The following is a 24,485-nucleotide window of genomic DNA, read 5'->3' on the forward strand; positions in this document are numbered from 1 at the left end:
ACTAAAATGGTCAACATTTGTACTTTATAAATGCCCCAATGTTCTGACAGTCAATTTGGAACATGTTATTTCAGTCTGTAAGAGACAGTCCTGTCCCTATTAGAAAAAGATTCAATATGACAAAGTAACATAGAAAAAGCAACATGACTTCAATTGTCTTAGTAATAATTTGTTATCGTTGGGAAAGACTGTAGAGGGAAAAAACAAATTTCTGGTCCTGCCAGTAGTTTTTGCAGAGCCAAGTTGCAACTTGAGCATCTAAAACATTACTTAGTTCCACAGAAGTAAAAACAATACTGTTCATCACAGGCCATGCAAATGCTACACCATCTACAAACATGTCAGTGTACTGTTCGGCTTTGATTCTCACAAATCCTTCTCTTTTCCAGTGACCAGTTGTTGTAGACACTAAATGTAGAGAAAGTTGTGGTATTAGCCCCTTCTATGCAATGTAGAATACTCGGTAAAACTGTCAATAAGCAGTGAAAATCAGTATATATTATATATTGTGAACAAATTTGGGTGATAAAAAGATCACACCCACATAGAATCAAGATGGTGTATGGCCATGATGTCTTTGCAACAAAATTTAATACAGAAAGATTACAAACCAAACTGCATTGAACTTACAAACATGTAGTCCCCAGTCTTAGACGCAAATGCTGAATCACTATCAACAGAAAATCCAGATGTTTCAGATTAAACTGCAATAATTATAACATTGTGTTATAAGTTTGTCATAACTTTTAAAAAAAATTTTAGTCAGGCAATTCTTTTACCCAATGCCACACCACACACATCCAATATGGCATTGGCCTCTCAAAATCATCATGAGATTTGCAAGAACCTTGACTGTGATAACATTCAGTACAGTGAATTTCAACATAAAAGTTAAGGGCTTATTTGAAATTCAATAGAATTCATATAATATAATGCACATGATCCTTCTTTAAACTATTTGTACCATTAAGTACAAGATGAAAAAAAATACATTGTAGTTCTTGTTTTGTCCTTTCAAAGAATTGACAAAAAATGCTTCAAACTATACTACACCTAAGGAATACATTTAGTTAATGGGTATATTATATATATTCCTGCGTTTTTGCTGGTTTGGGTATATTATTATCCATTTTGGTATTAACTGTCTGGGCACATTGACTATACCATTTTATATACAGAATCCGATATATTTTCTATTCTTCCTAATCTTATATGACAATTAGAACAGGCCTTTTAGTTTGTAATTAGTAAGACTTGGAATTCTAAAACACTGAGATCAGATTCCTACTTTAAACCCTGGTTGCTCTGAATTTTGGTGAAAGATGGTGAATTGAGAAAAATTCATCAACCGATGTACATGTGATATCGGTAGCTAAAAGTTAACGTTAAGGGCATACATAATGTACATGTAACAGACTGTTCTGAAGAAGTTGAAAGATTGAACTACAGCTAGACTAGGGTGGATACTTACGATTCCTTGATATTTTTGGGTCCAGACTAGATCTGAGAAGATAAGTGTTTGAACGAGAGCTACATGTACAACAGATACCAGTTTAGTTGATTGTAAAAGCTCAATCATGGTCAAAGTCAGAATGGACCTATACCATTATTAAGTCACAGTTTGTTTACCTGTTCTAAAGAACATTCTAGAATGATCAGTTAAAGAATAAAGATCATTTCAAAGCAAGGTATGTCTGATTTCTGCTGCGTCTAGTTGTGTTGACACAGCATTACATGCCGCATGGGTGATTTAGTTGTGACGTTAGACAAAAGTAGTACTGTATTAAAAGCCTTATATTAGGCTAACGCTACACAAACACACACCGCGCTACGCACCCCTGTACAATATAAACATTGATTGACCGGCATTCATTGCGGTAAACAAACTGTGACGTAATAATGGTATAGGTCCATTACTGATGTGTGTTTTTGTGTCCAGAGAGTAGCGATTGAACCAGGACTAGAACAGATACCAGGTAATTGTTATGGATCAATCCTTCTCAGTCAGAATCAAAATCGCTGTTCTGAAGATTGGAAGATTGAACTGTACTGGAGCTAGACTATGATTCTGTGTGTGTGCTTGGGTCCAGACTATTGTGAGAAGGTTAGGGATCGAACCAGAGCTACATGTAGAACAGACATGATCAGGTTAATTAGCTCAATCCTCGTCAGAGTCAGAATCACTGAACTCGATCCAACTGTTCTAAAGATAGGAAAGATTAAACCAAGACTAGACTAAGATGGATACCAGGCTATGATTTCTTGTGTTTTTGGGTCCAGACTATTGTGAGAAGGTTAGAGATTGAACCAGAGCTAGAACAGACATCAGGTTAGGTAACTGTTATGGCTCAGTCCCCATAGATACCAGGCTATGATTCTTTGTGTGTGTCAGGGTCCAGACTATTTTTAGAAGAAATTATCAGAAGATCCAACCAGAACTACACTAGGGTAGATACCAGGTCATGATTCCTTAAGCTTGTGTGTGTTTGGGTCCAGACTATTCTGAGAAGATAAGCAATTGAACCAGGGCTAGAAGTTAGCCTAGAACAGACACCAGGATAGTTAATTGTAATTGTTACAGCTCAGTCCTCCTCGGAGTCAGAATCGCTGAACTCTATCCCGCTGCCCCCCGCGCCCGGGTCTCCGCCCTCCGCCCCCTCCAGCCCGTCGAAGCCCTCCGTGCTGCGTGACGAGGACGGGGAGTCTGGGGGGGACCTGCTGGGGCTGGCCGGCGGGGACAGCGCCTGCCGGATTATAGACGTGCCGTCCCTCCAGAACGTGTTCTGTGGAACAGAAAAGGCTTCTTGTAAGAATCTAAATGTCCCGCAAACTTACCTGGTTGCAAGGTACCTAATATTTGAAACACCAAAAAACACACACAACAGTTACAAAAGCAACTGGATATGATTTTGGAAAGTTTCTCATTTTCCAAAACCATATACAGTTGCTTGAGTAAACATTTTTTTGGCAATATCTTATTACCTGGATGTTGAACCTTCACTGACATACCTATTTGAAAGTTAAGTTCTTTTTTAACACCCAAATTTTCTCATCTTCTTGTAAGCAGTAGCAGACATAATTAAGCCCTGATGAAGGCAGTTGACAAGTTGCCAAACAGTAAGTGAGTGAATACATGTCTTAACATATAAAAAGACAGCTGCATTACCCATGTTCCGTCAGCACCGAAGAACTCCAGGAAGTTGCCAATAAATTCGCGAGACTTCTCCTCCCATTTCTGGATGAGCTCGTGGCTCTTCCCCTCAATGTTCCGCACAACCTGCTTCGTCTTAGACTCCACCCTCTTCATCTTGTCCTTCACTCTGTCCACTCGGTTCTGGATAGCAAACTTCTTCTCCTGAAACAGGAAACAAGAAATCAAAGATTTAATGTCTTTTAGAAGTATTTAGAGTTGATGTATGATGTAAACTTCTTACTGTGAACTTCTTCTCCTGTAAGAGGAAAAAAGAAATTGAAGGTTTCCCGCCTTTAATGAGAAATATTTTAGAGTTGCTTCAGAGTAAATTTCTTCCTTTAAACTTCTTCTCCTGAAACAAGAAATTTAAGATTTTGCATCTATGAAGTATCTATAACTTCTCACGGATTCTGTGCATATTGCTCTGTCTGTTCCTACAGACACAAGAAATAAGAAGTCAAAGGTTTAACACCTTTGTTTAGAGTTGCTGCAAATTTCTTACTGTGAATTTCTTCTCCTGAAACTAGAAACCAAAGATTTCACATCTCTGTACTTAGAGTTGCTGTGAATTTCTGATCTCCAAGCAGATCTTTTGATGGCTGCAGGACAGTATCAGATTGGCAGAGCAGTAGTAACGTTTGGTTATATATTGTAGTTTAACAGTCCATGAGCTGTTGTAGTACCACTATCTTGGTGGTACTACAAACAATCATTGCCCATGGACTATTAAGTTTTGTTTTAGTTCAGTTCACTTTATCTTCCAATTAATTTATGGGAACATTTGTAGTCTTTTGAACTTGCTCATCCGCAGCCCCTAGGGCTCATGGATTGTCAATGAAGCCTTTTGATGGAGACTCCAGACTCATTACCTACAGACTTAATCTAATAACAGAGTAACTGAGCAGCCAACCTGCCAATGTAATCTTCCTTCATCAAGTCACTGATTTCATTTTCTGCAGTAGTTTTTGGCAGGTTCAGTCCTCTTGAGGTAAAACTTTTCTGACAGTAAGCCCTTGGAGGTTACAGTGTTTAGAACCGGTGCTGTTTCAATCACCAGAATTTCAGTCTCTGACTGTAAATCTTAGATTCTGAAGCACCTTGGAGCCTATGAAGTCCATAACATTATAATTTTTTTTAACCGAATTTAACGTCATTTTCCCCAACCGGGGGTTAGATGTGCTTGCACCAAGTACAAGTCTTTTTTTGAAGCAGGATTTTTACGACTGGATGCTCTTCCTAACGCCAACCCAAACCCTAGTAGGGCCTGGGATCCCTCTAACTGAGGGGGGAAATGCATGTTAAGTGCCTTTCCCAAGGGCACAACGTCTGGGTGCATGGCCGGACATGTCTGGGTCCAACCCTGGGGATTGAACCTGGGTCTTCTTGCTTGACAGTAGGACGCTCTATCCACTACACCACACAGACGCCACTGTATCTAAATCTGATAATAATTTGAATGAAACTAGATGACCAGTACATACATTAATGTAGGACACGTTGAGGTCCTTAGCAGAGTAGCCCCTTGCCAGGTTTCTCCGGACGTAGGTGTCGTAATCGCGAACTATCCGCGTGATGATGTCGGACGTGGAGATGCCCTCTGTCCGCTGGGTGGCCATGAACATGCCCTTGGCCTTGATGTCCTTGTACACGTCGTCTGTTCCCGCCGCGCCATAGGGGATGTCGTCATGGGCAACAAAATCAACCTGGGGTGACGAGAAGATCTTAAGTTTTTTAAGGTGTAGAGGTTGGCATTCTTTCACTTACTTTGATTTGTCTACAAAACAAGGCTCATTGTGGGGCACTTAAATGTTTTGGATTTCAAAAAATAAGTATAAGGACAGATGTGTGTCTTGAAAAGTTTACGGTTATAATATCTATCACGGGGGCAATCGTGCTGAGGTTTTTACCATATAAGCATATACAAGTAGTGGTTCTAAGAAAGAAGCTTTCAGCATGGAACTTCCTCTTGAGAGGTCAAATATGGAAGAAGAAAGGACCTAAACACATAAATTACATTGTGCTAAATGGACTGCCCGTGAAATGTCTGTTTTCATGATAAATAAAAACATGCCACATTTCAAACACATGAAAGAAAACTGACTCTGTGTTCGTCCAGAAACTCGGATGTGCATGTCCAGGGCGCGTCTCGGACAATCTCGTCGATGTAGCGACAGTGGCGCAGCGCCTCGTATCTCTCCGTCTCTGACAGAACCGTGTAGCCCTTCATGCTGTGGGTTAGGTTATCACTGCACACTGTGGGGAGACAGGCGATGAAAACACAGTCAGAGTTGTAGCTACAATGTACATGAAGCATGTAGTGCTTTGAGTGTATGGTCCCCTATGCTATGATTTAGACCCTCTATGCTGCAGCCTTTCATGCTGTGGGTCAGGTTGTCATGATCACTACATACTGTAAAATTGTAAAATAGTCAGTGTCCTACACATGTACATTGTAGTCTGAGTGTCACTATGCCATACAATTATAATGCTTTAATCACTATGCCATGATTTGAACAAACTATGCTGTGATTTAGCCCCCTAAATTGTCTTTCAAGTTGCATAGAGGTGTTTACTTTTGTGGAGAACTTTGTGATTCAATTTGTTTTAAGAAATCAACATTTGTTTTAGAATAAATATATTAGATGCAAGAATAAAAAAGGAATACTTTCTTTATAAGTATGAATATCTGGAGACTACATGTACAATGTACATCTAGAATTACTATGAGCAAAGTATACATTTTTTTGTGTGTAGCTAAGACTAAAATTGTCATCGATTAACATTAGACTTATGTACTGCAAATAACAGAGTGAAAGTTTGTTTAGTTTCTTACCTCCCACGATCAGGTAAGTGTTAGGGAACAGGTTCTTGGCCTGCATGAGGGCCCGCGCATGGCCGGCGTGGAACAGGTCATAGATGCCATCTGCATACACCCTGATGGGTCTCGTCACTGGAACAAAAATATAAAATGTGTGTTACATCAAGTTACATCTAACTTCTTAAGTTTGTCAGGTTCTGTTGTCAGCTTTGACAGTCAATTTCTGTTGTTTGATCTTGATTATGTCTGCTTGACTACCCTACATTACACATGTACATTATTAGTAGGTACATGTACATTGTACACGTACATGTATTTCAGCACGCTAATACATGTATTAAATAATACTATTAGGATCCTTTCGTACCATTTGCTAAGGCAAGGACAGGGCAGGGCAGGGCTAGCTGCTTCTTTTGAAGCATGGAATGCACTTTGCCTTTCATGCATTCACTCTTCCATTGTACAATGTACTTACACACACACTCACTCACACACACACACACTAACTCACACACTCACTCACTCACTCAATCAATCACTACATGCTCATTTCAACCATCATGTCTGCAGTACTCCGACATGGCAGCAGGGTGTCATGTTACCTCTGCCTGAGAGTGCCTCCTCCCGAGTGACTCTCCTCCAAGGCTCCAGACAGGGAGGCAGTTCCTCTGAAAAGGGTGCTGGGGTGTAGTGGGCCTGGGGAGGGGTACAAAAATAACATACTGGTCAGTCTGAGTGCAGAAATTCATAGATACCAGCAAAAGTTTTTTTTTTTTTTTCAAAATGCTTGACTGTTTCTACTTCAAGTTCCTGTGTTCCTGTGAGACCATTTTAATTTAAATTTCCAATTCAACTTTCCTATAGTTACACCATCTACCCCTCACTTCCTGTTACTAGACTGTCACTGTCTATTCAGGTTTTAATTACTCTCCTGCAGGTATCCCCAACACAGGAGTAGCCTGTATTCAAATTTGGACACACAAGCAAACAAACACTGTGGAAACAAAACCTACATGTACATAGGTGGAGGTAATAAACAATTTCTGATATAAATAATAAATGAATAAATTCTTAATGAATAAAGAATGCAAGAAAACAATCAAGTAACTGGATAGATTTTGGAATTTCAGTGACAGTGAGTTTACAAAAAATTGTCCAAGTGCTTGACTAACTCTTTTCTTGACTCTATCAGATTCTCATTACTAGGATGTCTAACTTTCATGGGAATTATTTGAAAGCACGTACCAGTGGCTGTTTGTCGTAGTAGACGGAATCTAGCGACTCCTCTGCTCGCCGTTTTCTCTTGGATATGGTGGACATGATGGGGTCGTCAGCGCTGGACAAGATGTAACCTTTCTTCTTATCACTCTCAAGGGTGCTCATGGGCTGAGGAGGAGACAGAAAACATTACAAGACTCAGTCATTGTTATCTTAAAAAGTCTAGAGTTCTTGCAGTTACATGACCGACTGGTATAGCATACAAGATGTAATTATAACCTTTCTTCTTATCACTCTCAAGGGTGCTCATGGGCTGGAAGGAGACAAGGAAAACTGTAAGTCTAAATATGTGTAGTCATTGTCATCTTTAAGAATAGCAGAGCATGACTTTACTACCTTTGTACAATGCTTCATGTGACTGGCTGTTTGGTATATATATATTGTAGCACACATGCATGTATCACCAAGATGTAACCTTTCTTCTTATCACTCTCAAAGGTCCTCATGGGCTGGGAAGAAGACAGGGAAAACTGTAAGTCTTGCATGTTAACTGTCATTGTCATTTTTCATCTTAACTTAAGTATAGCAGAGCATCTTCATTAGCTTTGTGCATTTTGCTTGATAGTTATGTGACTCAGGCTGTTTAGTATATTACAAAATACAATAATATTGTAACAATTTTTTGTTCAGGGAACAGGCAAACCACCTTAAGTTTATACACTTAGTACATGTACACATGAACATGTGTACAATGTGCATAATTATATAAGATCTGATATATCCCAGGGTAGATATAACTAAATTCAAGCCTTCACACAAAGAGAAATGTTGAGAAAAGAGGACATTTAACTGTTTCCATTAGTCATCTTGAAGATTTAGTTAACAATCATTACTAACAACTGTGTTACATTTGAAAATAATAAAAATGCATTGCAATCCAGACTTACATGTAATTGTACTATTAGCACATATCAGAAGAAAGCGCTACTATAATTACTAATGACTGAGTTCCATTTTCTGAAAATTGTAGCACATAAGTCAGTGGAGAATTGCAAGATAATTAGAGCAAATAAACTGCATTTTTTCCATTGATGAATGCATTCCCTGCATTCATAGTCTGTCCCATTGACCTAGATCAAACGTGGACATGAACTTGATACATGCACCAGTATTAGTGACACTGACAACCGAGAACTTACTACATGGGTTACCCACGGTCAGGCAAATACAGCAGCTAAAATTATACCTGATGTATCACTGTTAGGGGTCAACAGGGCAACCAGTGTTTACCAAACCTAATTGATTTAAATACATTTTATAGGAATCAGTAACAAATAGGCCATAGCTACATTATATAACTGGGCCTAATGGCTTTTAATTCTTTCTATCCATTCTGGTTATAGGCTTATAGCATTTAACAAATACACAAAATTTCATGCAACTTCCTTCATGAAATAACATGTATGTACATGTAACCTCGTGAATAGATGTTAGGTGAAATAGAATAAAAAGACAGGTAGACAATTTCTGCGACTGCTACAGCAAAATATAGGATGCATTCAGATTGTACTGAATCAAACGTTATTCAACAACTTACCAAATACAGCAGCACAAAATTTCCTCAACTTGTTACTGTACGTGTAAGAATATTTCCACACAGCAAAGAAATAAAAAACTCCTGATTCTTTCCCAAAATCTGTATCGTCAGTAAGCTTGCTTCACAACACTGCAAACAAACTGCCAACAAGGACGATGAAAAAATATTTTGATCAGCTGAATCACCGGAAAGGAGTCATCACGATATGACAACATGGGTGATCGGAACATATTTGGAACACAGCTGCGAACTGAAACTGTAATATATTTGGGATCCACGACTCACAGAAGGGTTTGCAATCCATATACTCCATGATTCACACATACGTGTACCAAGAGAACATAATGCTTGTCCCGTGACTCAAAGACTACATCATACAATTCTTTCTTGGCAGCAACAACGTCAACACCACAAGACACTGACCTTCCCCCAGTCATCCGGAGTATCCACACGTATCATACTGACACCTCACCGCACGACAGGGACTGCAGCAAGTGTACGCACCAGAAAACCGCCTCCACAACTAGCAACAGCACCAGGAGACTCATACAGGAGTTATACTAACATCTACAGATACAGACACACAAGGACAACTGATGATAGAACACTGGCAGGTGGAGGGAGGGGGAAGCACCAAGCGACACGTTTACAGATGGGGCCAAATATAAAGTCTGTTTGTGATGATAGTGGGACTAAAAATAGTGGTCAACGTTTGGGAGGGAGGGGGGTGGTTACCGGGCATTTATAACTTGTCATTATTGTTGTTACAGCATCACTCACACTTACTGTCTAATTTGAAAGTAAACAAGCCCAGTGATTCTTGGATTGAAGAGTAACATTTATATAAACTAGATACTGTACAGTACTCTAATTATATACATATAACCTTTATTTCAATATAAGGCTATATGGTATGTCTCTAATAACTTAAATATTTATTAATCTTTTTCTTCAGAGAAATTATTAATTTGAAAGCAAATGGCAGAAATCTGTGCTTTAAGCATGGCAGGAAAAATTCTTTAAATCTCGTAGTTTTAAATCCCTCTTCTTGTTCCCTTTATGGAACTGAATCTGTTTGATTATCACACTTAAAGTACTCCCAAACTGTAAAATTTGTTTATTTCTTTCATCATGCATTCATGTATCATCACTAGCCAGCTTTATCATATTTGACCTTGTCCCTGCCCTAGCCAAGGTCATATGGAGTTTCTATTAACATCTGATGATGACAAACATCCGACAATGACCTTGTCTCAGGACAAACGGCAGACAATCGGCAGCTGGTGATCAGTGTGGCAGCGGAAATTTAGTTACAATTGAAGGGGAAACCTTGTTACTACATGTATATGTGATATACATGTATACTGTGATAGCGCTGCAAATACTGGGTGTATATACACATGTGTATACTTTCGTGCACTCAAAATTCGAGCTTTGACAGTGGGAGCACCTAGATTTTGTATAGGACTACGTAAATGTACATATATAGGTACTAAAATTGTACACTATACATACTGCATATTCTTGAAATTCAAGACAATTCAACCTCTGTTGTATTACTTTTTGTTCACGATTTTGAACTAAGCTATATAATTTCATATTCAACCCACTAAAATGCAAATATCACAAGATCAATTGTATGATCTTTTAATACAGCCCATCTTTTAGGTGTAGCCTGCTGGTTATCAAGCCTTCTATAGCTCCTGAGTCCTACATCCTCTATTTGCAGGGAGGATGTAGGACTCGGGAGCTATAATAGGTTTGGTAACCAGGCTATGCTTTAGGTGCAGTGTACATTGTTACTAATGTTAGTCTGTGCCTGATTAAGGGTCAAAGTGGGACATTGCCCCCAGGTGACCTGTTACAGCAGACAAAAGGGAACAAAGTGCAGCAGTCACCCCACCTGTCATGCCACTCTCACTAGCAGCACCTGCTCAGCACAGGTGCAGCCGCACAGAGCCAAGCAGATGTGGGGAGGAAATATTTTATGATACGAGGGGTCTCCTCAGATATTTTGGAGGGAGAGGTGCTCCCTAATTGTTTGATGTTGCGAGAAAATCAGAAAAATTTTCAGGAAAATCTTAGAGAAAACCCTAAATTTGAACTTTTTGGGACAGAAGCTATGATTGTGGGGAGAGACTTTGACTTTGACTTTATTGGGATCCACATTTAGCTTACAACAAATGTAGCTATTCTTCCTGTGGTCCTTCAAGACACACATGACAAGTACCCTTGCTTCATTGCTTGGGGAAAGCCCTGTTATACTGTACTTAGTCAAACCTACATACAAGTGACCACCTCTGCATAAGGATTATATCAGACACTGTGACCACTTTTTACAGGTCCCTTAAATTTTTCCGACTGCCACAAACATGCGTAACGGCTGCCAATAATCCTACGCTATAGGGCTGGGCAGTAACGGAGAAGAAGAAGAAGAGAAGAAACATTTAGTCACTAAATCATTAAGAATCCTGTCTATATAGTGAGCACCTGTCCACATAGACCAGATTTCAACAGTCCCTTGACTGGCTTGAGTGGTCTTCTTAGGCACTTTGGACAGTACTCAGACTTCCCTGCAGTTTGCATTGATACACAATGTTCTGCTTCCTTGTGAGAAAGACAAATGGGCTAGAAAATGTTTTATTTAGGTGCAAGAAACATGAACAGTGTACTGATTCTAAGAATCTAAATTCTAACCATACTACTATTACTAGTACTATTTACATAGGCAGGAACTGGTACATCATTAGAACTTAAAAGGCCACACCCAGATACTGGAGCACAAACGTTACCTGATAACTATGACTCCTATCATTCAATGTACACAGATATGTAATAATATTATGTATAATACAGTGCTTCAGAGACAAACATGTCAGACTCTTCTACATTCAGTGACCCAGTGATTCTGCTTACAACTGACAATACTATATAGCTACATTACAGTGTACTAACCATAGGCTGGGGGTGGCGCTTATATGGGCATGACTTCTAGAGCACAAACTTAGACAACAATGATTCCTTTCAGTCACGTTACATACTTGTATATATATACATATCACTGTGCTTCAGTAAGAAACATGTCTGCATTCAGTGACCCGAATCGGCACCTCAGAGTTGATTACACAGGTTCAGTCAGACTGACCTACTAACTGTACTAAATGTATCTTGACTGTAAGCCTTAGTAACAGGAAGAAATCCTGCAACCTTTTGAGGATAAAACAGGAAATCAAACTTCCTGTTTCTCTCTTTCATTCAACACAAAATGAATGTATGAAGTTTCAGAGACTGATCATGACATGTGGTGCCAAATTTGCAATTTGACTGTCTGGGACAGTAATGCTAGTACATGATATATTAGGTGATCCTGGACTGGTGTAGATAAATAAAATCACAACTGACTTTCATCATGGATAACAGGGTTAGGATTGTACAGGGCAACTCATGCCCGAATCATCGATGGTAAATACACTTGATCTTGAAAGAAGAAAGATATTTTCCCTGCTTACTACTTAGTAGTGATATCATCCTATAGCTGCAATAAGTCATCATAAACTAATATGTAGTGGGTACAAATATGTACATACATGTAGTGTCACTATCAAAATCTTATCTCATTGTTCATCACTAATATCATAGATCAAGAGACAAACACTTATTTTCCAAACTGAAGTAATAAAATATGTAATCATAAGTTCAACATAAAAAAATATCAGACTCTATGCAAAGAAGCCCAACCCACTTCCAAAGCTGCAAATTAAAGGTTAATGAAAACTTTCAAAACAAATGTTAGGTTAAAAAAGAGGCGTGACTCAAAAGGGGTTTTGCAAGAAAATAGACCCAGATAGAAAAGGTGAGTGATGATTAGACACCGCAACTGTCATGCCGTTACCATAGCAACCGTTACCATAGCAACCAACGCAAAACACCCGACAAAATCCTGCCTACCTGAACGACATTTTCGTCATCCATGGGAGTCGGCTGTGGAGAGACACAGGCCAAGTTCACACTTCAAGTTCAACCCAAATATCAACAACGTTACGCCAAAAAAGCAGTTACTCAAGCAACTGGATATAATTTTGGAAATCATACCCAGTTGCTCGAGTAACTGCTTTTTGGCGTATCTTATTACCTGGATGTCTAACCTTCACCGATGTATCAACAACGTTAAAACTGCAGGACTTAAGAGAAGGGGTCATGTTTAATTAAGTTAACAATTAAGTTACATGTAGCTTGAAACTTTGCACTGACTAAGCTTTGTTTCATATATGATGTATGGTTAAATGCATTTAGCTGGCCATGGTATACTAGTGTGTAAGCTGGTGTGTTACGCCGAATAGCGGTTATACCGGCTATACTGATACAGATTGAAACTTTGCGCTGAGTCTTGGCTCAGCTCATGATACGTACAAATTAACACAAAATGTGTTATAATCATTCAATCGTAGCTTGTATACCGGTTACATGTAGTTTGAAACTTGCAAAAAGCCTTGCTCCATGACATGTACGCATGTACGTTAATGTATGCGTAGAAGGTGTATGGTTAAGCCCTTATGTTCCAACTGAGCTCAACCTAGTACATTCTGACAACCATAACCCTACCTCTATGTGGGATTCCGCACATGACAGTTGACATATCGCTACGATTGTGAGCACCACTAAATTTCTATATGCGAGTCCAAAGGGAAATTACAGTCTGAATTCAACTGTCCTAATGTCACAAGCCATTTATTTAGGACCAGTTTAATCTGCATTTATATAGCCCTAGTGTGCTTTGAGAGGCCGCTAGAAATCTGACAGGTTTTCTCTCTGTCTCTCTGTCTTTCTCGTTGTCTTCGGTCAAACTCTAAACTGATGCTTCAAATGCAGTGTACTATGAGTAGCTGACAGTTCAATTCGGTTTTGCTATATAGCTTGTATATCTAAATTCTAGCCGAGCACACTAATTCTTCCAAATGATGAAAAATTATAATGATACCAAATTATGGTAAAATACTAGAAACTCCAGCTTGTACACTTACATGTGTATAATACACAATGACATGATCGTATTTGACTTGAGAGCCAGTACTTGTATTTCAAATCTGAATAGTGATATCATTTAGGGTAAGTTTAGAATGTCTAAACAAACAAAACTGCATGCAAATGAAGCGTATGTGATCTTACCGTCAAGAAGATACCTTGCTCTTTCTTATGTTCTATCTTTTCAAGTAGCAATGGCTACAAGAACAACTCTGAAATTATTTTAATATGGAGTAAAAATTATATTGTCGAATTATGCCTTTTTAGAAACAATACTAACAGATTATTCGAATCATAAAACAATTCAATCAACAACATTTAGATTACAATTTCGACAAGTAGTTTCTGTTATAATTTAGGCCGACGTGTCCCCTGCAGCCAAAATCCACGTAATAACCAATTTTATCATCAGTTCAGTGATAGCTTCCTCGCTTCCGCTTTGCAAATTTTGATCACCAGCTAAAATTATAATTGTACTGTGCCTTTTTCGGCCCTCTTTTAAGTACCATGAAGCATTTTACGCTTACTACAAACTACGTACAAGAAAGATACACATTTATGAGAGAACATGGAATACACACCTTCTTCTGGCGATGTTTTAACCCTTTTTGAAAAGCAAATATCGGCTGATCGCTGGTCCAAAGGTTCGCCCAGCCACGTCAAGTGAACTTTCACCTCTACATGACCGCTAGTGACCTCAGGGGTGGAACAAGAGCGCAGCCACACGCACAAATACAGAATAGAAATATTTTGATACAATACCGTACAAAGTAAATTATCATGATAATTGATAATTACAATAATTTTATTAATCTATTGCTTTGTTCATTGTACACCCAAAGTCTATACATGTAGTGTTTCTTACCAGTATCTCAAAAAATTCTTATCGTTTTGATGCTTTAATCAATGAGTCAATCGGTATAAACCATTTTGATATGGATTCTTCGTGGGGATTATTTCTCTTGCACATTTTTAGCATACTTGAAGTAAAGACGTTACCTATAGACCTCTTATGACCTATCTCTTGTTATATTTTATTAGCAGACATGATAAACCTTTGATATACAATTTACAAGGACACCCCCCTTCCAAAAATGGCCTAGACCGAGAGTACTTTCTTTCCCTGAAGGTCATGGTAAGTCTTTGTTAGAGGATGTACAGCTCTCCAAACATGAGGAAAGAAAAAGTCTGACAATTTCTAGCACTTGAATGCTTTATTCAGTCTACTGTCACTCTGCGGCCTCACAGAGAGAGCCTCAGAGTTCAACTCTGGATTCTACATTATGTAACTTGTAAGAATTTGCACTAAAGCACATGACAGGTAGCCTGGGTACCATCCTACTTGTATGCCGGGGCTCCCACACTCGCTTCCCCACTTCTTAGGGAAGCGAGTATGGGAGCACCGGCATACAAGTAGGATGGTACCCAGGCTACATGACAGGCTCTTCTGCTGTATATATGTTGAATAGACTTGTGAGCCTCTTTTAATTCTGCCTTATTAATACTATTTATAACACCATTTGTCACAAAACTATATCAGACCCAAGAACCTAATTTATGTTGCTTAAGTTTAACACCAATTATCATAACTTACCCACATACATTTAGTTACTTTCATAACATCATCAGTAATTAATATAATAATAATAACAGCAACAAACATCATAGATGTTTGTTATACACTATATAACTCACTCATAGCGCCTCAGCAGGTGATTCTCCAGGTATGCACTATGACTATTCTAAAAACAAGTAATATAAAGAACATTGTGAATATTGCAGAGTTCCCATGAACTACCACAACTATTGCACATGCATTGACAATTCTTATAAATTTACAAAGTATTGGTGAATGTGAAAATTTATGTAATAATATAGAACTATATTAGCCACCATAATTATTTACAGGAGCACAAGTTAGGAGTTTATAACTGCATGGCCCAAATTTCTACTGCATAATTCTTCGAACTTACAAATTGTTCAATAACATGTTTTTTCTGCAACCTTTACATTTTTCCTTTTATAATTTAATATTGTTCCTCATTTACAATTCCTAGTTTCAGAAGTATCATTCATACAAAACCTACATGTACCTGTACATTGTAAATACAATGTACATTCACACTGTATTTACAATGTACATGTACAGGTAGATGTACATGTAGGTTTTGTAACATGTACATGGTCTTTCTATAACCCCCATATGCATACTACATGTACGTCAGGTATGATCACAAAAGCTTATTTTGACAATTACTGCAAATGTGTAGAGTTGATAAGGAATATTGCAGGTTTTTTTCTCCTTATTATAGCTAATAAATCTTACATCTCCAGGGTTTGAATTGAATTGTTTTTGGACTATTGTATTATACACAGGGGTTTGCAAACTTCAACTTTTAGTATACAACATTAATTTGTTTAAAATATTTGTTTAAAACAAAAGAGTCCAATTTCTGATTTATCCATTGTTAATACTTCATTCCACAGTTTACGGGTCCAGCTTTTGTTGGGGGATTGACGTTTCGCCCCAAAAGCCTGACGCCTGTTATTGCTGCAAGCGTCTCTGGGATGAGGGTCTACTAATTTCTCCCTTAGTGATGAAGATTATGAAGACTGTCCACGTGGAAGTTGGGGGCAGGCTCTCTTGTGATTGGTTAGCCCTCCTTTGTTACGGCAGGTTTTTCCACAGTACTCACACATGTGCTGATACATCAGGTTGCTTGGAGCTGTGGCAAAAGGAGTTGTCGCAGAGGGAGTTGTCAAAGAGGGTCCAGTTGTCAAAGAGGGTCCAGTTGTCGAAGAGGGAGTAGTCAAAGAGGGTGTTGTCACAGAGGGAGTTGTCACAGAGGGAGTTGTCGCAGAGGAAGCTGCTGCTTCTGTTCTCTGAGTAGTCAAGTATGCCAAAGGTATGCCCTGATTGCAGCAATACTCAATATGACCTTCTTGGAGACACTTTACTGTGTCAGGTGGCACCGCTACCTTGTTAGGATCAAAGTCCTGGTACTTTGACTTAATGCATGAGAGGTTTACGTGATAGTACCCATTTGCCCATTTATCCACGCGTTTCTTTAATGTTGGGTTATAGTATGGATAATTGTCTTCATGTTGGATGACAAGATTCTCTGGAGGTTTGGGATCTTTGAACTCTTTGTTGCATCCTTTGCACTTTTTGACACTCTTGGGTTTTATCAGCAGTACAAATGGGCGATAGGGTTGTGGTTGCTCCTGGTTCTGCCGTTGAGCTGTCGAGGTGATTGACATGTTATCAAGTTTTTCTGACATTTTCTGAATGTTTTCCTTCACCTCCTCACCCGTAGCATTGACCAAATCCTTTACTTCTTCTCCTTGCTGTTGGAGCTCTTCAAACTTCTTCATGTACGTCTGTGCCTGGTCATCAGTGATGGGCATAGTTTTCATCAGGGAGATTTTGCTACTGTCCCCTCCCAGTCCTGCCAAGATTTTAGACAGCTCATCCCATAGGTCTTCAAACTCTTGCTGCGACAAATCTGTTTTTGCTGTGTGTGCATAATCATTTCTGAACAGGTATAGTCGCATGATCCAAGCTAGTTCACTCATGTCCCCTGCTGGAGGCTTTGGTGGTTTGCCCCATTGTTGTGGTGCTTTTATGTTGCAGAGCTTCCTCAAAAGATTGCACAAAAGAGTGATGTCAAAGTCTTTTGAACTGTCTGCAGCGTCTGTCGGGGATGGGAACAAAATTTCCTGCTGATCTTGATACAAGTCCTTTAATACTTTTTGATCTCTCTTCTTCTGTAGCAGATCCTTGAGACCTTGGGGGTTCACTTTGAGCACTTCTCGGTCGAATATCTTCCTCAGCAGGTCAGTTCCATAACCTATGAGTAGTTTCTGCAGCCGGGCCCTACCCTCTATGTCAGAAAACCCTCCAGTAGCCATCTTCTTCCTGAGACTTGGCACACTGTAATGAGAACAACATGCAGTTGGTTTGAGAACATAGAAAGAAACCCTTCAAGAAATTGAAAACATGCTATGTTAGAAGTACTTAGGCCACACCAATTTAATTTCTTGGTTCTCAGATTTGTATGCTTCATTTTTTCCTGAGTTGAAAAAAAAATCCACCCTGAATCAGCTCGAAAATGGTCATATTTTGGCCCCAATAGTAGAAGAAAGTCCCTTCTCTTCAGACTTGTTACAGTTTTTCTATCAATGCAATAGTTTGACTAAAAGTATGAAATTCATTGTTTGAATTATACCAGCCCTTTATGTTGACTTAATGGCTCCTATCATAGCATTTGGTCATCATAGGATGCTTTGACCAAGCCTGTTTTTTAAATCTTTTTTGCCCTGTTGCGTCATATTTTTTCCAAAAATCCGAGAACCAACAGATCAAATTGGTGTAGCCGTAGTTGAATTCTAACAATCCTACATGATTGTACATAAGCTGACATAAATTCAAACCTGATCCGAGTTTGTCCATGACAAAATGTTTAACCGGTCGTGCCTTGATACCCGATCGACGATTGTACGCTGATCATTTAACTCAAACTTTTGAAAGTAGTAAGATTTTCTGTCTCAGTAACATCATATCACCCTTACGAACAGGCAACAACAAGATTTGAAAATGCAACTTACCGATTTTTGGTGCAATATAGAATTATTTCCACTGCAACAAAATGGCGTATCTGGATCGGGAAACGCCCAAATCTGTCAGCAACACTGCGCATGCGGCGGTGACCTTTAACCCACTGTGGCGCAACCATTATTACTTCAATGTTACAATTCAAAATTAGAAAGTATAGGATAGACTGTAGTACGTAATAGACTAACTCAGGCTTGGATTGTTACAAATCGTCAATTTCTGTCATCCCATACTCAAGGCAAAACTTCTTTTGTAAACAGTCTTAATTCGCTATCCCATCATAATAGAATGGTTTGGCCCAACCAGCTAACCGAGAGAGGAAATGTTAACACATTAATCACCTTGTGTAAACATTCTTCTTGACAGTGCTTTTGTAACCCAAGGTGTGCACAGGAAATGACAAATATGGTGCCAGATTTTATCATGTCCCAGCTGTCCATAAGACCTTAATTTTCAACCATATGACCTTTAGGCCACACCAATTTAATTTGTTGTATTTGTAATATTTTGGCCCCAACGGTTGAAGAAAGTCCTTTTCTACCTAGTTGTTAAAGTTTATAATGTAACAATGCAACTTTGTTTCAGTAAAAGTGCAAAATCTATTGTTTTGATTATAAACCAGCCTGGTATGTTGACCTCATGGCTCATATCATAACATTTCCGGCCTTCATTGGGTGCCTTGGCCTGTTTTTTTTTTTTGCCCTGTCACTTCATATTTTTTCTGAAAAATACAGAGAAACAACAAGTTAAATTGGTGTGGCCTAATAAGACTTACCTGGGGACACCACACTTCCCTACCCACCTACCCAATATTAGGCTCTCTCTGTCGCCAGCACGGTGAGGCCAGAGATTTGTAACCCACCCTCCCTCCCATGGGGTTACCATGCAAGCCTTACAAGTTTTGTCACCACTTGAGTTTGTCTGCGGTAAAGGTGTGGATAATTACTAGTAGTACAATTGGTACATGTATTTTTGTTGTCTTAGCTAAACTGCACATAACCTACTATACCATGGCATGAATTTGAGTGTAACTATCTGCCTTTGTTAGATAATTACTACTTGCAAAGAGTCATACACAAAACATGCATTACACAAAACAGAAAACAGAACTTCTTATGCTAATGTCACTTTATTATATGTCATCCTCCATCTCCACAATTTGTTTGCCTTATTTTGATCTCCATTTATAGTGTTACAATTTCACATTATTCCATTTCACATCTACAAACTAAGCCACTGTTACTCATACATGTAAGTACTTGGTTGGGATGGTCAGTAGAGAGAGAGAGTCTCTACCAGACCACTTTGCTATCCTGATTACCATGCCATAGAAGTATTAAGTGGACTTAATGATTTGTCAGAGAAGTTTGCTGACAACTGCACCTCTATGGATGGCTTATAATTACTACTAATAGAATTATTGAGCCAATTGGCCAAGTTCTATTTTTTTTTCCATTAGCAGACAAAGGAGTCTGGAAGGAAAACATAGACACAACCTAGACTACACCAGTCACCATATCTCTCTATATATTAAGACCACCCATTGATGCGCAGTCAAACCTTTACAACTGACAACCTGTACATAATGAACACCTAGTCATTGATATACTAGTACAGTTAAACCTGTGTATAACAACCACTTGGCCATTGATGTACAGTCAAGCCTGTACAAGTTACCACCTCTACATAACGACCAGTTAGCCATTATGACCACTTTTGGATACGTTACTTTTCCCATTCACACACACAGGCATCACGAATCCTGGATCACTAGTGTCTCCACATAAACTAGATTTGGTCCTCTGACTGGCTCTGAGTGGTATTTGAGAAGTTTTGACAGTAGCTGACACTACTACTCTGAACACCTGCGTGCGGTGAGGTAGATGTAACCGGTTCCGTTCCAGTTCAGACCCGGTCGACCCTCGGTACTTCTGAAGTCCAGAATGTCGTCCTCTACGTCCGTGAAACCGCTGTTCCTGACGGCTTGCCTGATGTAAGAGGCCTCCAGGAACGTGTGCGGGTAGGTTATGTCACCGTCGGAGTACTGAGTCGCCTCCAAGTCACAAACGAGGATCAGAGTTCCGCCAGGCTTCACCAGAGAACCCACATTTAGAACGATCTCGTCAAAATCAGCCCTGAATCAGCAAAAATAAGAATACAAGTTACAATGGAGTCTATATTGTGAAGGTCAAACAAATTCACAAATTCATTGGCCGATATATGAACATATTTTTGCATAGTTGATGAAGTAACACCAGACTTGGGAATAATGAAAAGTAGTTGTATTGGTAATTTACAAGGTTTTGTTCACTATGATATTTTCAAATTTGTCGCCAAAATATCATATAATGCAGCTTTAATCTAATTCATTATAACTGGTCATGGACACGAGTCTTTTTTTGGGCTAGGTAGGAGGAAGAACGTCCATGTCCGAATTCATTTATAGCTTTGCCTTTTATGAGATAAAAACTCGTATGGAAGCGGATGTTATATCTTTTATGACGCGGACACGATCATTGGTGTCACATTTCGAATGCTTATTGGTATCAGACAGAAGACCCGACGGTCCGTATAATTGTACAGTTATTACGTACTTATCCTTCGCTGCTCCACATAATGTAAAGATACTGCTGACGACGTCATACGGACCACCGTTCATCGCCCCCAGGGGGTTCTTGTCCCTGACGTCACAGAACACCACGTGTTGGATGGCGTCACGCAGCGCCTCCTTGCGGGCTTCCCAGTCACTGCAGATGACAATCAACCAATCAAAAATGGTTTATTAATTAATCATGAACATTAGTGAAAGCTGAATTACGTTCATAGATGTAATCAAGGTTACACAGGAATTGCGGCACTTGAGCTGTTTCTGACATTAAAATATTTACACGTTACGTGATCATTCAAGTTGGAAATTATCACTGCATCATACAGACAGGCAAACTGCCTATAAAGACCACCCATGGAACCGTTATAATCTGGTTTATGGGAACATGTGGCCACTATTGCGCCAATGTTGTCACGTTGGCTAGGTGGTCCTGCTGAAGAGGTGGTCACTTGTAGTTGTACAGGTTGAATTATAAATATAGTTACGAAGTGTTGCCCACATTCTTTTTAATGCTCCAACCAAAAGTGAATCGTAGCAACCCGAATCATCTGTACGTTCACTTGCTTTTTTCTGATGAGCCATCCAATGTTTGGTTCTTCTATAGGTCTCTTCTTCTTTGGGAAACTAGTAAGACATTTGAATACTTACTCCTCCCCTTCCAGTCCACACACATATTTGATGAAAGGGTCCCAGTCGAACGCGTCCTCCTCTCCATGAATCCACCTCTCAACCTCTTCCCTGTTTTCCTGAAAGACAGGGCGAGGTACAAAATCAACGTACGTTTGTCTTCACCTTTATTTTACCTTCCAATAACTTTGTCTACGAGTTTAAGATTTAGACTTCAGATCTAATGTTAATAATTCCCTCTATTTTTCACCTATTCCCTTGCATTACTATGCCTCTTCAGTACTTTTTACAATGTTTCCTTAATTGATCTTCCTGTGGCAAAGCGTACATGTACGTGCTGGCCTAGAGGAGGAATTCTCCAAGGCAATCTGATTGCACAGGGATAGCCGACCTATTTGGAGGTTGTGCACTATCCAGGCAGCTGACATCATGGGAAGCTACTGGACTGATGCACTAGCTGTTCAGAAAAGAAGCGGACCCGGTGAGAACTTTGCAACAGACCTGAGTCAGCAGAGGCTGCCATTCTCCTATAGGACTATTCAACCATAGTAAAACTGATATCAATTAGGATTTTGCCATGGTCAATATTGACTGAAGAAGGTCCTACCTGACAGAACTCTGCACATGTGATGTTCGGGAAGTGGCGGGCGGCAGATATCAGGTTGTGGATGGCCGGGCCGGTCCCAACATCCAGCAGCCTCTCACCAGACAGCTCGCCTAGAGAGCAGTAGGTACATACGTACGTGTTAGTTTGTACAGCTGATAACGAAGATCATGGTTATAAAGAACCATCACTCAAGACGGGTGTTTTCAAGTTGTTTGTCTGTAACAGTGTTTGTACATAATCGTGCGTGTTAGACTTAGCGGCAAAGAACGCCCTAAATCAGTGAAGTTTTGTTTTCCTGTGTCTATCTGTTACATCAAACTACTGTACCAACATCGTTGAGACGGGACGGGGGCCGTTACCAACTCCAAACCACATTTGACCCGATGCCTGCGTCACACAGCCACGTGTTCTGAGCAGTCAGCTATCCTGAAGAAGACCAGAGGAACCGTCGTAATTCCGGCGAATCTGATCTGTTGCGTGCGTTTGAGAAGCATTTGAAATATTTAGTAGTAAAACCTGTAGTACGTGTAATCGTGTATGTACTAGTGGAGAAGTATTACTAGTATGTACTCCTGTAAAATTTATTACCCCCCGCGAAGGTGTCCTTCAGGTTCTTGAGTAGCCATGGCAACCAGTCCTCGGGAGAGTCAGGTATCCCATCAGGCCTTGCGCGGTAGTTACGCGTCAGGTAGCTCTTGGCGTTGAACTTGTCGTAGGAGGATGTTTCTATCTATCAACGAACGGAGAGAAAACAACATTCTTGTTACACGCGTTGCCGTCAGTGAAGATTTTCGGGCTAACAATAAAGTCAAATGCTAGACGTAGCACGTCGGCAGAACGTACTGCGCCTGCGCAGAACCCTGGATTTTCGCGGTTTTCGTTGGATTTTTGGTCAACGTTGCATCAGAATTTTGCCTGTTGCAAAGGATATCTTTTCCGACATAACATTTGAAAACTACTGTAGGAATGTTAACCTTATATGAGCAAATACAACCTTATATGAGACATTCTGCTGAAGTGCTATGCACAATGCATTACGGGTTTTGCGCAGGTGCAGTACGTTCTGCCGACGTGCTAGACGTGACGTACATGTAGTCACGTGTGAGAATTTAGAATCTGCCTGGGGCAATGGAATCCCTAGCCTGGGTTCCATCCTGGTTAGTTTACGTCCGCTCCTACAGTGGTGGTAGCGACTGTAGGAGCGGACGTAAACTAACCAGGATGGAACCCAGGCTATGGAATCCCATTTGTCGACAAAAAATCATCCCACTGTTTCTTTTCAAGTATCTGTGTTATCTATCAACGGACGGAGAAAAACACTTCACAACAGTCTTGCCACACGTTCCTTAGAAGATTTCCAGCTGCAGGCTAACAATAAGCCGTATGCTACAACTCTTAACCTACATTTACACACTCAGTGCCCCAGTTCTTACATGCATGTGACTAAATGTAGGTTAAGAGTTGTAGCATACGACTTTATTGTTAGCCTGCAGCTGGCAATCTTCTAAGGAACGTTGACTGCCTGGGGCCGCCAATCGAGACTCGGTCCCATTGGTGGAGCGTAAATCATCTCACCGGTTCTCACTGCTCCCCCTTCTTTTCAAATATCTGTACTATAATGGATTATGATTTCATGATTCACATTTCTGAAAAAAAATTCACGATATTCTTTACCAACATTTCCACTTTAGTCACATTGCATTGCATTTTTCCCAGTTTTTCCATTAAATGTACAAATGTACGAGTCCATGCATACACAAGGTCACATTTACACACCTGATAGTGTAAAGAATGCACAAACCTGTTCAGATGTCATATTCTCGCGATCAGAGAGCAGAGCGTACTGTCTTACTTTGTTGAGCACCCTGGGTCTTACTTCTGAATCAGCAAGCAGAGCTTAGTCGTTAATGTGCAGCTTCAGACGGCACTCCTGCTTGTACGCGTTAGCCTTAGACAACAAGAACTGTGCCCCAGTTATCATAACCGGTCTTTCATTAGACCCGTCGGACATGTCACGTGGCGCATACCAAGGTCACGCACCAGTAATAGAAGACAGATGTTAGACCTCTAAGCCCTCCTACAAACTTGTCACTGTAGTAGAACCACTGAAGGGGTCTGCATGCCCTTTTTCGTAAGGCGTAATCAGGCCTTTTTAGTCTTTGTAATTCGTAGGCAGCCTC

General features: G+C 39.8%; 2 protein-coding genes across 6 annotated transcripts; both read right to left on the minus strand.

Annotated features, from left to right (window-relative positions):
- Positions 1-1,846: 1,846 nt before the first annotated feature.
- LOC109485817 (choline-phosphate cytidylyltransferase B-like) lies at positions 1,847-14,543 on the minus strand. Of its 4 annotated transcripts, XM_019789498.1 has the most exons (9): positions 14,430-14,543; positions 12,775-12,807; positions 7,257-7,397; positions 6,614-6,707; positions 6,027-6,143; positions 5,295-5,446; positions 4,675-4,896; positions 3,167-3,355; positions 1,847-2,783 (listed from the first exon to the last, which is right to left on the minus strand). In XM_019789498.1, exons 2-9 carry the CDS (start codon positions 12,796-12,798, stop codon positions 2,583-2,585), a joined length of 1,140 nt encoding a protein of 379 aa, XP_019645057.1. In that variant the 5' UTR covers positions 12,799-12,807; positions 14,430-14,543; the 3' UTR covers positions 1,847-2,582. The 4 variants fall into 4 exon arrangements, with proteins under 4 accessions (XP_019645057.1, XP_019645059.1, XP_019645056.1 ...); XM_019789500.1 differs by lacking the exon at positions 12,775-12,807 and having other exon boundaries at positions 14,430-14,542; XM_019789497.1 differs by lacking the exons at positions 12,775-12,807; positions 14,430-14,543 and adding an exon at positions 9,250-9,442.
- Positions 14,544-19,576: 5,033 nt separating this feature from the next.
- Positions 19,577-24,264, minus strand: LOC109485819 (phenylethanolamine N-methyltransferase-like). 2 transcript variants are annotated; one of them, XM_019789504.1, is made up of 6 exons: positions 24,107-24,264; positions 22,889-23,035; positions 22,306-22,410; positions 21,720-21,817; positions 21,058-21,210; positions 19,577-20,598 (listed from the first exon to the last, which is right to left on the minus strand). In XM_019789504.1, exons 1-6 carry the CDS (start codon positions 24,119-24,121, stop codon positions 20,316-20,318), a joined length of 801 nt encoding a protein of 266 aa, XP_019645063.1. In that variant the 5' UTR covers positions 24,122-24,264; the 3' UTR covers positions 19,577-20,315. The 2 variants fall into 2 exon arrangements, with proteins under 2 accessions (XP_019645063.1, XP_019645062.1); XM_019789503.1 differs by having other exon boundaries at positions 22,306-22,415; positions 22,894-23,035; positions 24,107-24,263.
- Between the last annotated feature and the right edge of the window lie 221 nt (positions 24,265-24,485).

Source organism: Branchiostoma belcheri, unplaced genomic scaffold (assembly GCF_001625305.1).
Source record: "Branchiostoma belcheri isolate BF01 breed outbred unplaced genomic scaffold, Haploidv18h27 scaffold78, whole genome shotgun sequence".
NCBI lineage: Eukaryota > Metazoa > Chordata > Leptocardii > Amphioxiformes > Branchiostomatidae > Branchiostoma > Branchiostoma belcheri.

Excerpts from the sequence above, each read along its gene's own strand:
- LOC109485817 (XM_019789497.1), bottom strand. The coding sequence starts at position 9,285 with ATGATACGTGTGGATACTCCGGATGACTGGGGGAAG. Across the intron at positions 7,398-9,249 it reads CTCCGGATGACTGGGGGAAG|CCCATGAGCACCCTTGAGAG; the intron begins GTCAGTGTCTTG and ends TCTCCTCCTCAG. Across the intron at positions 3,356-4,674 it reads TCAACGTGTCCTACATTAAT|GAGAAGAAGTTTGCTATCCA; the intron begins GTATGTACTGGT and ends TTCCTGTTTCAG.
- LOC109485819 (XM_019789504.1), bottom strand. Across the intron at positions 22,411-22,888 it reads ACACCTTCGCGGGGGGTAAT|CTGTCTGGTGAGAGGCTGCT; the intron begins AAATTTTACAGG and ends TCTCTAGGCGAG. Across the intron at positions 21,818-22,305 it reads CATGTGCAGAGTTCTGTCAG|GAAAACAGGGAAGAGGTTGA; the intron begins GTAGGACCTTCT and ends CCTGTCTTTCAG.